The 12,460-nt window shown below is 32.1% G+C and overlaps 2 protein-coding genes across 2 annotated transcripts; both read right to left on the reverse strand.

Annotated features, from left to right (window-relative positions):
* Positions 1-286: 286 nt before the first annotated feature.
* On the reverse strand, positions 287-1,312 carry LOC140442658 (uncharacterized). The gene is made up of 2 exons (XM_072533655.1): positions 685-1,312; positions 287-492 (listed from the first exon to the last, which is right to left on the reverse strand). The coding sequence occupies exons 1-2, from the start codon at positions 1,310-1,312 to the stop codon at positions 287-289; spliced, it is 834 nt and encodes a 277-aa protein (XP_072389756.1).
* A 1,303-nt stretch (positions 1,313-2,615) lies between these two features.
* LOC140443508 (uncharacterized) lies at positions 2,616-7,393 on the reverse strand. The gene is made up of 2 exons (XM_072534820.1): positions 6,912-7,393; positions 2,616-4,651 (listed from the first exon to the last, which is right to left on the reverse strand). The coding sequence occupies exons 1-2, from the start codon at positions 7,177-7,179 to the stop codon at positions 3,825-3,827; spliced, it is 1,095 nt and encodes a 364-aa protein (XP_072390921.1). The 5' UTR covers positions 7,180-7,393; the 3' UTR covers positions 2,616-3,824.
* Positions 7,394-12,460: the final 5,067 nt, after the last annotated feature.

The raw sequence follows: 12,460 nt of genomic DNA on the forward strand, positions 1-12,460 counted from the left end.
TAAACAGCAAGTCACCCTTAATCGAAATAATTCAAATTTCACACAAAATATACACTTTTAATTTTCTCGAAATTGTCAGCCAATATATAAGATATTTCCATCGTCGCAGCTTTGTTATACGCTCTACAAAAAATACTGGCAACGGCATAAGACGGCGCAACACTTAACTGATTTTCTCTAAGCCAGTTTTCTATTTCTTGTGCGTAGTAAGTTTTCAGCGGTGCCATGGAAGCAACATCCAACGGTTGCATTTTATGTGTAGAATGTGGTGGGAGGCAAATAATCATCACATGATTTTTTTGGCCAAATCTATTAGAGCAACGTTTCTCGTATGAGAATAGTGACCATCAAGGACGAGAAGAACAGGATCTGCAGCTGAAGGTTTAGTGAATTTTATGAAGTGTTGAAGCCATCTAGTGAAAATATCAGCCTGTACCCAACCTGACACATGGCATTCTCCGACTGCTCCCGTGGTAGCTCCTAGCATCAACTCTGTTTTCATATTTTTTCTAGGGAAGATTAATAATGGTGGTACGAAAACTCCTGCAGCATTCAGTGGCGCACCGAGGGGGGGGGTTTGGGGGTTAAATCCCCCCCCCCAGGACCCTATTCCGACACTGCTACTTACACATTTTAAGGACTCAAAATGGAGGTAACCTCATAAAAAAAATTTTGGTGACCAACCAAAACCCCCCCAGGGACAAATTCTCGGTGCGCTACTGGCAGCATTCATACATGTAATAGCAGTAATCAGCTTGCCCCTTTCTGCTGAAGTAAGGGACGAAACCTGCTTCTTCCCTTTCATGGAAATTACTTTGCTATGTTTATGTTGAACAATTGTAAGGCCCGTTTCGTCTACATTGAATATACGTTGTGCAGGGTTAGTAAGCTTAAGATATTCTGGTTCATACAGGTCAAAGAACTTGGATACATTTTCAGGAGTAAAAGAGTTTACTCGAGCACATGACATTCCCTGAGGAGTACGCATTGAAAGCGTAGGATGCCTTTTCAGAAAGAGCCTCAACCATTTCTTTCCGGCTGATTTTGTGACTCCGCTAAATGGATGTGGTATTGAGTTTCGTATTGCAAGTTGAAATCCCAGTCGTTTTATATCACGCGCTCTTAGCCCAAAATAACGTTGCTCCATAGTTAGGGCATACTCAACCAACTCATTTTCTAATTCCAAAGGAAGAATAGGTCGGCGGCCAATTGATATCCCGACGAGTTCTTCTGGAGTCTTGTCTGATTTTACATATCGTTCTAAGGTACCTTTTGGTACTCCAAAAACTTTTGAGGCCTTCAAATAGCCCATCTCTCTATTTCTTACTGTATTTACAGCCCGTATCATATCATTTGCGTTCCATTTTTTATTTTTTGGCGGCATCTATAAACAAAAAAACACATAAAAATAAAAATTTTACACGGGGTCCTAATTTGAGACAATCTCAAATTTGAAACCTACAGGTATCTCAAATTAGGATTTTTCCGTTAAAAATAAAACGCATTTTTGTTGGTTATGTATGCCACACAATTACCGTTTAATTTGCATAAAATGTATTAACTAATATTAAACTAACAAAAAAAAAAAATTTGAGTAAATGTAATCATCTTACCTTGATGTATTGTAAGTTTTTATAAATTCTGAAAAAAATTTGTGTAATGTGTAAATCAAATTAACGTCGACAAAACAACAAAGGTCACTTCTAAGCGTCAACTAACAACAGATCTACCACTACTGCACAGAATGATCAGTTTTCAATATTTTCACTAGATGTCACCCTATCGTACACAAATATACGACGGTGTCTCAAATTAGGCGCCTGTCTCGAATTCGGTGCCTTTCCTCTATATGCTCTCACGTGAAAAACTTGATTTGCCAGTACTAGATTTTTAACTTTTCTTTTCCGTTTGGGCTTAAAAAGATATATTATGGTGAATTTTGAGAAACCCAGTTTTTAATAGTACATTTATTTTGTACATAAACTGAAAAAATATAATTAAAAAGTTAATTATTAATAATTGTCAATTTCGTCTGTATTTAACAATGTCAAACATATGTCATTAATGTCATATGTTTAACCTGAAAATTAGTAGGTCCAAAACTGTCAGATGAAGGCGGTAGGTGTCGCGTCAGTCACGCACGGAGCGAATAGCAACAATGCTTAGCATGCTGCAGTGGGTTTTAGTTCAACAAAGGGTCTTTTACCTTACAATGTTGTTCATTTATAAAATTCTAAATAATTTGGCCCCTGCTTACTTTTGTGAGTTTATTACACGGAATTGTGATATTCACAATTACCCTACTCGAGGTAAGTGCAATTTACACATTGTGAAAACAAAAAGGACGGCTTCAAGAAACTCTTTGTTGTTTAAGGGTTTTGATCTTTTTAATAAGCTTCCTCAAAGAGTTAAAAGTTGTTCATCTATACAAATGTTTAAAAGCAAATTAATGGACCATATTAAAAGCACCAATAGTTAGGTAGTTGTTTTGTTGTCATGTTTTATGTTATATATTATTGTTTTATATTTTTTAATAAGTGTAGATACTATATTTTAAGTGTAATTTTTATTTTTAACATATTATAATGTTATAAATTGATTAATTTTGTATGTATTAGGGCTTTCCCTATTTTTGAATCAATAAACTTCTTCTTCTAATCACTGAACTTTCTAATGGGGTACCATCAACTTCCCTCGTGGAAAATGTACTGGAATACTTCAGAAGACTTACATGTACCTCTTGTTTCGAAAACCATGCCAAGGAATTGTTTCCAGATGATATTAGCAAATCTAATTAGATAGATACTCTAAACAGACAATTTAGTACATGTTATCAGGGCACAAGAAAACTTAGTGTGGATGAAATTATGATCATTTTTAAAGGACGAAGTAGCTTGAAACAATATAATCCGAAAAAGTCGTCAAAAGGGGCTACAAATTATGGTCTATTGCAGACCAAAATTATTTTATTTTACATTTTGACTTATATCAAGGTAAAAACGAAAAATTGTAGACCGAATTCGAGAACTATGGTTTAGGGGAAAGAGTAGTCCTATCATTAACCAAGATGTACTGGAATTAAGGAATAATTATTTAGGTAAAAGAAATAAAATTAGACTTACAATCAATTTAATTTTACTACCAAAATGACCGGTTTCGCTTTCTAAAATTTGCAAAGCATCATCAGGTCAGTGGTACAAAGTAAATTAAACGCTGAAATTATAAAAAGCCCATATTAGGGTGCTGTCTTATAAAGATATAGATCAAAAAAGGTTATAGTAATTATGCCAATATTACATGTCTGCGTTTATTAATATGCATAAAATTGATTTAGCAGACAAAGTGAAAACCCACAAATTGGTAAGAGATAATCTATTGAATAGTAATAAATTAGAAACAAACAAAATACTACTAACATGCCGGTACAAGAATTTTTAGATAATGATTCGAATCATTATCTAAAAATTCTTCATTTTTTTATAGCAACAGAAATTGCTAATAATTATTTCCTGGCATAATCTCCTATCCTAATTCCTGACGGGACTTTGGTCTTTGTAGCAAAAAGAAATACATTATGCTTAAGCTATCTTATTAAATCGATACATGTAAAAACAATTTTTCTTTTTTTGAAAAAATCTTAATTTGGGCAAAAAATGGTTAAGGAATCGTTGGTGTAAGACTGATCTGACAACAATGTAAAGATTACCACAATATCTGCCGCATCATAAGACCCTTACACACCAAAATCTATAAGAATCGTGTAAGCCGTTTCCGAGTTAATTGAGGCGTTCCATAAATAACACTATGTATAATCAAATATATTATTAACAAGGGCTTTCGCCTGCGTGAACAAGTAGGTGGCTTTTTAAACTGTCTTTTTTTGAGAACTGTCTATAACACATTTCGCACTCAAAAGGCTTTTCTCCAGTATGAACTCGCATATGTCTGTTTAAATCAAATTTTCGACTACATTGCTTATCGCAGATTTCACATTTATATGGCTTTTGTCCGGTGTGCCTAAGCATATGTACACTCAAAATATATTTCCGTTTAAACTGAGCAGAACACACATCACATTTGAACGGTTTGTCTGGAGCGTGTAAAAGCATGTGAGTGTTCAAATTAGCGACCTGTCTAAATGTTTTCGAACAAATATCACATTTAAAAGGTTTTTCGCCGGTGTGCAAACGCATGTGGGTCTTTAAACTAATCTGATGCGAAAACAGTTTAGAACAAACCTCACATTGGAAGTATTTTTCCCCAGTATGTATGAGCATGTGGACATTTAAACTAGCCCTCTGAGAGAACTGTTTGTCACATGTTTCGCATTTAAAAGGCTTTTCTCCAGTATGCACAAGCATGTGAGTATTTAGATGAGTAATTTGTCTAAATTGCTTGGAGCAAACTGCACATGTGTAAGGTTTTTCTCCGGTATGTCTACGCATATGTAGCTTCAAATGGCTGTTCTCTCTGAACTGATGGGAACAAATTGCGCATGTGAACAGTTTTTCACCAGTGTGCAAAAATGTGTGACGTTTTAAATGAGCTGCTCTGGAGAACATTTTTGAACAAACTGTACATTTATGTTGATTATTCATTTTTGATTGTTCTAATGAACTGCTTTCTTTATCATTATCGTTATGCGGAAAACCTAAAATAAAGATTTAATATTAAATTGTTTACCGCCAGCATTAAATTAAATAAAAGACTTTATTTGATTTTATTATATGTACTGTAATGATAACTCTAGTCAATTTTTATTTAATTCATAGCTTGTTTGTTTTTAACAATTACAAAACTTAATTAGTGGCATTAGTAAAGAATGGAGTATATTGGAAATATCACTTGCTATTTAAAGACAAAAACCTGAGCAAAAAAAAGAAATACAAAAATATACAGAGCAGCCATTAGACCAGTGATCGATAGATAAATACAGTAGACTCACTCTATAACGAGAACTGAAATGGCATACTAATTACCTCAGTATAAGCCGATCTCGTTATATCAAACAACAATAATACTGTGCACACATATGAATATGTAGTTTTCTAAAACATTAACTTCCTATAGTGAAGCCATTCAGAGCAATATAAGATGGTAAATATTTTTTGAATGGCGTTTTTTAAAAAAAGTTGTTTAATTTTATTGTCAATGAAATACATTAAAACAAAAAAGAGTTGTTTACTTTAATTGTCAATGATATATGTTAAAACAAAAAATCTGTATTCTGTAAATCTGTATAAAGCATATTTTCAAGTATAACATAAACTATTGCTTCTGCAATTAGAAGTCTGTCATTTTTGACTGCTTCAAATTGTCCAGTATTCTATTTATCATACATATTTTCTAAAGATGTGAAACAGTTGTATGGATCTTGCGTTTTGTTTTTGGATGACATTTCTTACAATGTTGAAAGCACTTTTCACATCTTGTCTATTAGGACCTTCTTATTATTAGGTGCGAATGGTCAACCCCCTACAATGACACTTGTGAATCATAAATTGTAAATTTCCGAAATAAAAGAAGTTTATTTTGGTTTATTTCTGCGAGCGGCAGTTAAAAAGGTATTTATTTAGAGCCACGGCCGGGCCAAAAACGTAAAAAATACGTTTATCGATCTTATTTTCTCTCATTATAACCAAATTTGTGTCGCTATAGAGGGTTATAGTTCAATAGAAATTTTACAGGACATCTAATGTAACCTCGTTATAAGCGAAACCTCATAATAACCGTAGTATACTGTATATACTGAGGGAATATACTGTAGTATATAAAGCAGAAGTAATGTGTTTTACAAAAAAAGATGAAGAAAAACTAAGATTAATTGAGAGAAATATTAAGAAAAGGTGCAATAAAGACAGAACAAGGAGAATATAGAAGACTGATGAACCATGAAATAATCAATATACCTGAGGGGAAAGATATAGTAACATTTATTAAAGTACAAACTCTGAGATTGTTTGGACACAAACAAAGAAGAGAAGAAGAAAGCACTAATTACGAAGATAACAAACTGGAAACCAGTAATAAACAGACCAAGAAGAAGATTAAAAATAAGATGGGAAGACTAACTGCTACAGGATATATCAAATATGTAAACTACAAACTGGAGAGAAAAGATACTGGACCAGAGAGAGTGGAAAAAGAACGCAAAAAGACAACAATATTTGAGAAATAGTCTAAAGGATAAATGCAGACTAATCCAGAGCTTTCAAGAGATTAAAAGAGTCCACTACAAAGAGTCATTAGTCCACATATATATTAAGATTTGACGAGTAGAACAAAACAAAAAATTATCTTTAAAATGTCACTAAATAAAGAACTAAAGTTGTGGTTGTCCTATATGTCCACTCATATGCTACCCAGCTAACTCTTAAGTTGTTATTCTAAGTACTACATACAAAAAGATTATCTTCAGAAATTATTCCTAGTATAGGTATAAAAAGACAAATATTATCTTACTCAAGTCTTTACTACTCAAGTAGTCAAAAATGATTTGAATGAACAGAATAAAGAAGACACTTGAACATATGAGGCTTGTTGTCAGATTAGTTAACAAAGGTGCCTTGAAATATATAAAAAAAACCTCAATAACTTAAAAAGAAAATTTAACAACTGCTATAATGTACAGCCAACAAATTTGATTTGCCTAATGTAAACAGCTACAATTCATTTTAATACAGCCTTTAGATTCTCTATTTAAGATTGGACTCTAGATATATCATTGTGTATGTACCACAGACCGAGGTTAGGTGATCTGTGGTATGTACATTCTAAAATATGACTGAATGTTCCATTGTGAGGTGTTCCATATATTTTAACAGTAACAAATATGCACTTGCTACTCCTGGCAGCTTACAATTAATGATTAATTTTTGATATTTGACTATTTAATGACACAAAACACATACCCTTTTCATTGTTTTGAGATTCTGTAACATCCTCTGTGGTAACATCTTCACTATTAACTGTTTCACATTTAACGAATTCATAATTTGATTCTTGTTTGATTTCATTGGAACTATTGCTTTTGGGAACATTATTTACGTCCACCTCAGTTTGTTCTTCTTTAATCTCAACTTTTACCTTATTGAAAATAGTCTCATAATGTTCATTATATTCAATTTCGCTTGGAACCTGTTCTTCTGTCTGACCGTTTTCTTGATGTCCTATTTCCATTTTTAATTTATAGTATCGTTTTTTTTTTTAATTTAAGGAACTATATTATATTTTCAAAATATAAACACAAAGTGGAAGTGTAATGACGAAGAAGTGTAATCATACTCATATTTTATTAATGTTTATTAATAATTAATTGAAAAAATATAATTTTAGATCATAAAAATATTTCTCTTGTATTTACTGTACATTATTAGACTTTGACAAGATAGCTGACGTTACTGTCAGATATGTCATTGACAATAACCTTCACCACAGCCATAGGTGGCTGGGCCTTCACCAATATATGAGCCATGATACTGATGATACTATGATTAAGATATGTTAGTCATAGTATCATGATATGGCAGTAAAATACAGTAGAGACTGTGAATCTTTAATGTAGACTTTACACTACATGATTTTATCACATGACAATATCATACGAGATTTGTTATGATTCCTCGTTTCTATGATGTTTTAAAAAATCGTGTTTACACTGCATGATAAGTTATGACTTATGATATGAGTGACTGAGTGAGGTTTTATTGATTTTTCTTTTTGTTTATGGTCATAGAGATATTAGACACAGTATAAGTAACAACTATTAGATTTTGAAACCATTATAATGGAAAATAAATCTTTGATTGCATTGGCTTCCCGAATTTTAATAATAATACGCCTGCAACAACTGCGTACAGCGTACAGCAGTAAGAAGAAAAATATCAGGCGCCTTTGGGCTTACAGGTGGCTCTTACGAAGAAATCGTCGACAGGGTATATCAAATTTAGTGTTGATATTATACCAAATTAAAAATAATTAATAAAGGAACTAAACTAAAATTATGATTAAGAAGACTATAAAGCACTAAACTAAGAATAAAACAAACTAAATCAATAATAAAAGAAAGATACGACACAATAGCACACATTAGATAATAGGTTCAATATAAATGCAACAAACAATCAATTAAATAAATAAAGAATGTTGTCTTTTGGTAAGGGAATGTTGCTAAATTGACATGAGAATAAGGCGCGATATTTAAATATGTTGGTGTTACTCATATTATTACCGAAAATCATATGATTTTATCATGCGGATAGGTAGAAGGTCAACATAATTTAAAAAATTGTTGCTCAAAGATTAATTCCACATGATAAAATCATATGATTATCGGTAATAATACCGTAACACCAACATATTTAAATATCGCACCTTATTTTTATGTCAATTCAGCGACATTTCCTTACCGAGGGACAACATCTTTTATTTATTTATTTTTTGTTAGTTGCATTGATATGGAGCCTATTGTCTAATCTGTACTATTGTGTCGTATTTTTCTTTTATTATTTATTTAGTTTATTTTATTCTTAGTTTAGTGTTTTATAGTCATAATTTTAGTTTAGTTTCTTTATTAGTAATTTTTAATTTGGTATAATATAAACACCAAAGTTGATATGCTCCGTTTACTATTTCTTCGAAAGAGCCCAAAGCCATTAATATATTATATTATGATCAAATTGTGTAAGAAATCAAAACATAACCAAAATTCTTACTCTACAAAAGCGGCAACACTTTATACACGCTCCGCTGAACTGTCAATAAAATTTGAAGTACTCCCGTATCAGTTGCGTACAATTGTCTAATATATTTAATTAAAATTATTATTTTGTGGAATATTACATTTCATAAAAATTTATATTATTAATAACAACAAATGTTTATGATTATTTAATCAATATAAAGTAGACTTTACACTACATGATTTTATCATATGACAGTATCATATGAGATTTGTTATGATTTCTCGTTTCTATGATGTTTTAAAAAATCGTGTTTACACTGCATGATAAGTTATGACTTATGATATGAGTGACAATGAGTGAGGTTTTCTTGATTTTTCTTTTTGTTTATGGTCATAGAGATATTAGACACAGTATAGGTATCAACTATTAGATTTTGAAACCATTATAATGGAAAATAAATCGTTGATTGCATTGGCTTCCCGACTTTTAATAATAACACGCCGGCAACAACTGCGTACAGATTACAGCAGTAAGAAGAAAAAGATCAGACACCTTTGGGCTTGCAGGTGGCTCTTACGAAGAAATTGTGGAGAGGGTATATCAAATTTATTGTTGATATTATACCAAATTAAAAATAATTAATAAAAAAACTAAACTAAAAGTATGACTAAGAAGACTATAAAACACTAAACTAAGAATAAAATAAACTAAATAAATAATAAAAGAAAAATACGATACAATAGCACACATTAGATAATAGGTTTAATATCAATGCAACAAACAAAAAATAAATAAATAAATAAAGAATATTGTCTCTTGGTAAGAGAATGTCGCTGAATTGACATAAGAATAAGGCGCGATATTCAAATATGTTAATGTTACCCGTATTATTACCGAAAATCATATGATTTTATCATGCGGAATAGGCACCGTCCTATTCTCCTGTGACAAGCTATGACGAGCGGCATGACAGTGCTTATGACAAAATCATATGACAAATCACACAGTGTAAACATGTAAATTTCACTTTATGACCAAATCATATGACAAATCACATGATAAATCATGTAGTGTAAAGTGTGTATAAGTAATTCTAAAATGTCCAATATAATGATGATTACATTTTTCTTATTATTACACTATGTTGACGCCTATGAAAGATCGAACAGTTCCGTATTATTAGCTGTGTTAGGAAAATTTGAACTCTAAGTTTGACGTTCTGGAAATTTTAAATATAAGTGACGTCACTTTATATAAATTGTGACGTAAATAAGCTACTACGGAATTTTTAATATTCGTCTCTCTCTGATACACAGATGCGTAATTCAATTGTGCGAGTGACGTTCGTCATGGTAAACTGCGATGAGAAGGAAATGAGGAGACCACTCACGTCTCCCAGTATTGTAGCAATCATAGATAAAGAATATATATTACTGAATAGATAGGAAACTGTGTAGGTTATTTCTGGACAATGCGCCATCTGGCGGCCTTAGGAAAGCAACATCTTTTTAAAAAATCTTCTCGTAATTCTTCAAATATAAAGATTAATATTGAGGGTTTGATTACAAAAATAAAACAAACGTTGGTTCTTTTTCTACTTTATTTTCTTTTTTACGTTTTTATATAAACATTAATTACATGTATTTAAATGTAGTTGGTTAAACAGTGGCTATTCTGTAGTTTCTATAAATTACAACACAGAAACAGAGAAGGAATAGCATCACATTTCAAGGTGGACTTATATCTCAATCCAACATAGCGGGTTTCTGGTCCAAAATGAATTGTGCAAGTCTTCTTTGCCAATTTTGTTAATCCAAATATCATAAAGCTAAAAAATAAATAGTTTGTTTTTAATATTTTCTGTGAAATAATGTTACATAGTATATTTCTAGAGGTGCTTTACAAAAGGACAAATAAACAAGTTTTGTAGAAAAAGTTCTTAAAACATTGAAGAATTGTCACATTTTTAATGGCGATAATTTTAATTCCTAAAAAACTTTTACCTAATTCGATATCGGCAACAATTCTAATACACATCATAACGTGAAAGAAAGAAGTTTGGGACAACATCGGACATTTTAAGGCAATTATTAAAAAATAAATAAAATCTTATATCAGCATTTTCTACTTACCGCCCTATCTTTTGGAAAAATATGCATTTGAGCATCCTTATTGTAATTATTACAACCATTAACGCAACAGTTAAAAACCGTAATTATTTAAATATGATGGCAAAAAAGCAAACAATTATTAATCGCAAATAATACAACTCGAAACACTGTGTCGAAACCACAATAAAAATGGCGTACTTGTTTTGTTGGTTGCGGTATTGCGCAGTCACTGTCTTATGCTACGCCCTCTGGTGTCCTTAGGAAATACAAATTTCAGAGGACTATCACTCCCATAAGAGATACCCGGGCATGGTAGCAATAACACCGATGCGTTTGGCCGATACGGTGTCGGTGATAAGTTCGGCCTCTTTACGAATACAGATAGCTGGCAGTGACGTGTTTTTTTTTAACATGTTACCCTGATCTGTGCAGGTTTGAAGTAGCTGATGAAATAGTTTTTATAAGTAAACAGTTTTTAATTAATTAATAGTTTGAGCTCTTACTGTGTAGAATTCCATTACATAAAATAATACTCTCGGCACCTTAAAAATTCCAGTTTATTATAAATTAACTCTCTCTCTTCCGATACCCATTGCAATAATGACTTGTGGCATTGTTCTTGAATGAGCTGGCTAATAGGTTTATAATTGTAGCAATTACCATTGATATTTTATGTTGTTTTAGTCGATTTTAGTCAGTCATTGTTGGAATTTGTTCCGAACAGTTTTACATATTATTTTTTGTTGTGATGAAAAAAAAGACTAATGATGTCAGCGATACTATAAAAGGAGAGATTAGAAATGTACTGTATGGCATGAAAGCAAAAGGAGAGCACGTTACAATTAAAGTTCTAAATACACAATTAAGAAACAAGCATCTCTATGACGGTTCTGATACAAGTTTGTGGCGTCTTATGAAAAATTGTGGGTTTTTATACAAACTAGAAAATAGTAGACGAGTGCTATGTGAGAAACCATGTATTGTCTCCAAACGACTGTATTTTTTGAGGCATTATATGAGAAATTTTTTAAGTCCAAGCCCACTTCAGTTCGTTTTTTTAGATGAAACATGGACATTCCTAAAAGGGGCATATAAACGTACTTGGCAAGATGACTGTGTGAAAAGCATCAGAAAAGGACACGAAAATACAGGTAAATGCTTTGTTGTTTTACATGCCTGAAGTAGGCAAGGATTTGTTAAAGATGCTGGATTACTGTTTTCTACGAAATCGAAGAGTGCAGACTATCATGATTCTATGGATAAAGAGTCTTTTAAAAAGTGGGTCTCCGAAAAGCTGATACCAATGTTGGAGGAACCATCTCTAATTATTATGGATAATGCCTCATACCATAGCTCTTTAATAGAAAAGTTACCGAATGCCAGTTGGAAAAAATCGGACTTACAAGAATGGTTACGAGCGAAAAAAATAATTTTTGACGACGATTCGGGCAAGACAGAGCTATTGAGTCTTTGTCGCCAGAATAAACCACAAAATACCAGGTACGTTATAGACGAGCTACTCCAAGAACATGGGCATCAGGTTTTGAGATTGCCTCCATATCACTGTCAATATAATCCGATTAAGTTGGTCTGGGGCATTTCTAAATAATACTATGATCGTCATATTGGAGAACATGGACGTGGAGATTAAACAGTGAAAAAAGT

Source organism: Diabrotica undecimpunctata, chromosome 1, assembly GCF_040954645.1.
Source record: "Diabrotica undecimpunctata isolate CICGRU chromosome 1, icDiaUnde3, whole genome shotgun sequence".
Lineage (NCBI taxonomy): Eukaryota > Metazoa > Arthropoda > Insecta > Coleoptera > Chrysomelidae > Diabrotica > Diabrotica undecimpunctata.

Excerpts from the sequence above, each read along its gene's own strand:
- LOC140443508 (XM_072534820.1), bottom strand. The coding sequence starts at position 7,179 with ATGGAAATAGGACATCAAGAAAACGGTCAGACAGAAGAACAGGTTCCA. Across the intron at positions 4,652-6,911 it reads ATCTCAAAACAATGAAAAGG|GTTTTCCGCATAACGATAAT; the intron begins GTATGTGTTTTG and ends TCTTTATTTTAG.
- LOC140442658 (XM_072533655.1), bottom strand. The coding sequence starts at position 1,312 with ATGGGCTATTTGAAGGCCTCAAAAGTTTTTGGAGTACCAAAAGGTACC. Across the intron at positions 493-684 it reads TTGTCCCTGGGGGGGTTTTG|AGTTGATGCTAGGAGCTACC; the intron begins GTTGGTCACCAA and ends ATATGAAAACAG.